At 28.6% G+C, this 2095-nt stretch overlaps 1 protein-coding gene across 1 annotated transcript; it reads right to left on the reverse strand.

Moving 5' to 3' along the window:
- Positions 1–251: 251 nt before the first annotated feature.
- On the reverse strand, positions 252–1838 carry LOC124529889. The gene is made up of 3 exons (XM_047103827.1): positions 1762–1838; positions 1608–1685; positions 252–1080 (listed from the first exon to the last, which is right to left on the reverse strand). The coding sequence occupies exons 1-3, from the start codon at positions 1817–1819 to the stop codon at positions 566–568; spliced, it is 651 nt and encodes a 216-aa protein (XP_046959783.1). The 5' UTR covers positions 1820–1838; the 3' UTR covers positions 252–565.
- Between the last annotated feature and the right edge of the window lie 257 nt (positions 1839–2095).

Here is a 2095-nt window from a genome sequence, read left to right on the forward strand (position 1 = left end):
TATTCTTTGTCGTATGAAATGATTACCAGATAATCATATAATATTTCATTGTGATTAATTTCATATTTTTTATAATCATATGCTATATTATTTAATCCGTGAAAGAGAGTACGAGTACTTTTGTATCTTCAGAAGATTATCGTCGATTCGTAATTCAGAACCGGTACTTGCTTTACCTTTATGAGAAAAGTATATCTTGTAGAAACCTTGTCTATGGGAAATAATTAAACGAATTTATTTGATATCTTTATTTATTTTCAACACATATGCCCCGAAAGGGAAACACGAAATACATGATATTGTTTTCAACAACAGAATTATTGCTTAATACCTTATTTATTAATATGTTTTCAGTGAGGATCAATAAGTGAGGGAAGTTTATTATTACACAAATGTCATGTTAAAGATTTCACCAAGTTTTTCTCACGTGCGGTTCTATTATTAACTTTGCCGAATAGCATGATTTAAATTATCAATTAACGAATCAGCCCCATTGGTCCCTTTAACATTATATAATATTAAGAGATGTTATGTTATTATTCTGACTTCTTATAAAGTTTTCATTCTATCTAACAGCTGTTACGGCTATAACGATTTTTCTTTTACTCTTAGCTCTATTTAATTTTACAATTCTATATTTAAAATTGTGTTTTTGATGTTCTGCAACGTTATCTAGTTTATTGAATATGTTTCCTGTTTTATCCCTCATTTTTGCTTTAACTTTTATCCATCTATCATTTTTCCAATCGTATTGTTTGCCAATCGCTACTAAAATGTCTTCAAATTTAGGCCACGTGTTATTCGTTGTTGTAGCGGATTCATGAATGGAGTTATTGTCGTGGTTTTCAGACGATATAGTGGTAACATATTCTTTATTGTGTGGAAATTTGACATAGCGATCGTTTTCAGAATAATTAACGTGGGAGAACCTAATTTCTTTAGATCTATCGTTCTTTATTTTAGGTCTTAAATGTTTCTCGATTTTGCTCTCCACGTAATCTATTTCTTCAAGAAAGTAATCGTTGATTGGCTCATTTGAGTATTCACCATAGAATTCCTCGAGTTCTTCCTTCATTTTTTCTGTAACATATTATCAATTTACACCATTTTAAAAGTAATAGTAAATATAAGTAACATTTAATCTTAAATTTAATTATTAAAAATATTAAATCAAATAAAATAGCGTTAAAAAAGAACATGTTTTATTTTACATTGGTCGGCGAGTTAATTCACTACATGATGGTGAGTTGAACTACACAAAAAAAAAATACAACTATACATTAAATCGCCAATGCAAAACCAACCTCTTCAACTAAGATGTTATGTGCCTGTAGTTAGACTAGAATTAGTGAAGCCCTAACATGGACTTTCTATCAAGGATCAAGCTTTAGGTTAAAGTAAATAAAATGAAATACTTAATTTATCATACCAGCTCTGGTTATTATATTGCAATCAATCTTTATCATTAAAATAAATACATTTAATGTATTTAATTATGTTGTACCGTGATAACACTTATAGAAGCACACATATATACCTAAACTACTACAAATATATAAAATAATTAGTAAGTTATTACTATTATAAGTATAGTATCCTCTACATACCGGTCATTTTCTTATACAATTTCATATCACGTTGAAGGATATTCTTAGATGATTTCTTCCAATGTCCATCTCCTTGACCTAGCATCAAAGTTATATTGTTAATAACTTATGTTTTTAAATAATATTAATATAACACATGTAATAAAAAGCTTACCAACTAATAATGTGAGCAGAATGAAAAAATACGTGTGTTGTAGAGAAACGATGGCCATTGTTTATTCGAAGCGGCAGCTGGAACAAGAAAGTATTGTTTATACGAGAACTTGTGTAAATAATAATATGATTCCGATAGTAAAATATATAACCACAACTATTAATAATGTTTGTTGTTATGACAATAATAACGATATTATTTATTTCAGTTGTATCTATAGTGCTAAGAGATTGAGACGACAATTAATCCTAAATGTGACCCCAGTTTCCTACCACATTCAAATAGCCAGCATAGCTCGAAATATAAACTGCATTTAACCATTTCTATTTAGATT

This window comes from Vanessa cardui, chromosome 5 (genome assembly GCF_905220365.1).
Source record: "Vanessa cardui chromosome 5, ilVanCard2.1, whole genome shotgun sequence".
Taxonomy (NCBI): Eukaryota; Metazoa; Arthropoda; class Insecta; order Lepidoptera; family Nymphalidae; genus Vanessa; species Vanessa cardui.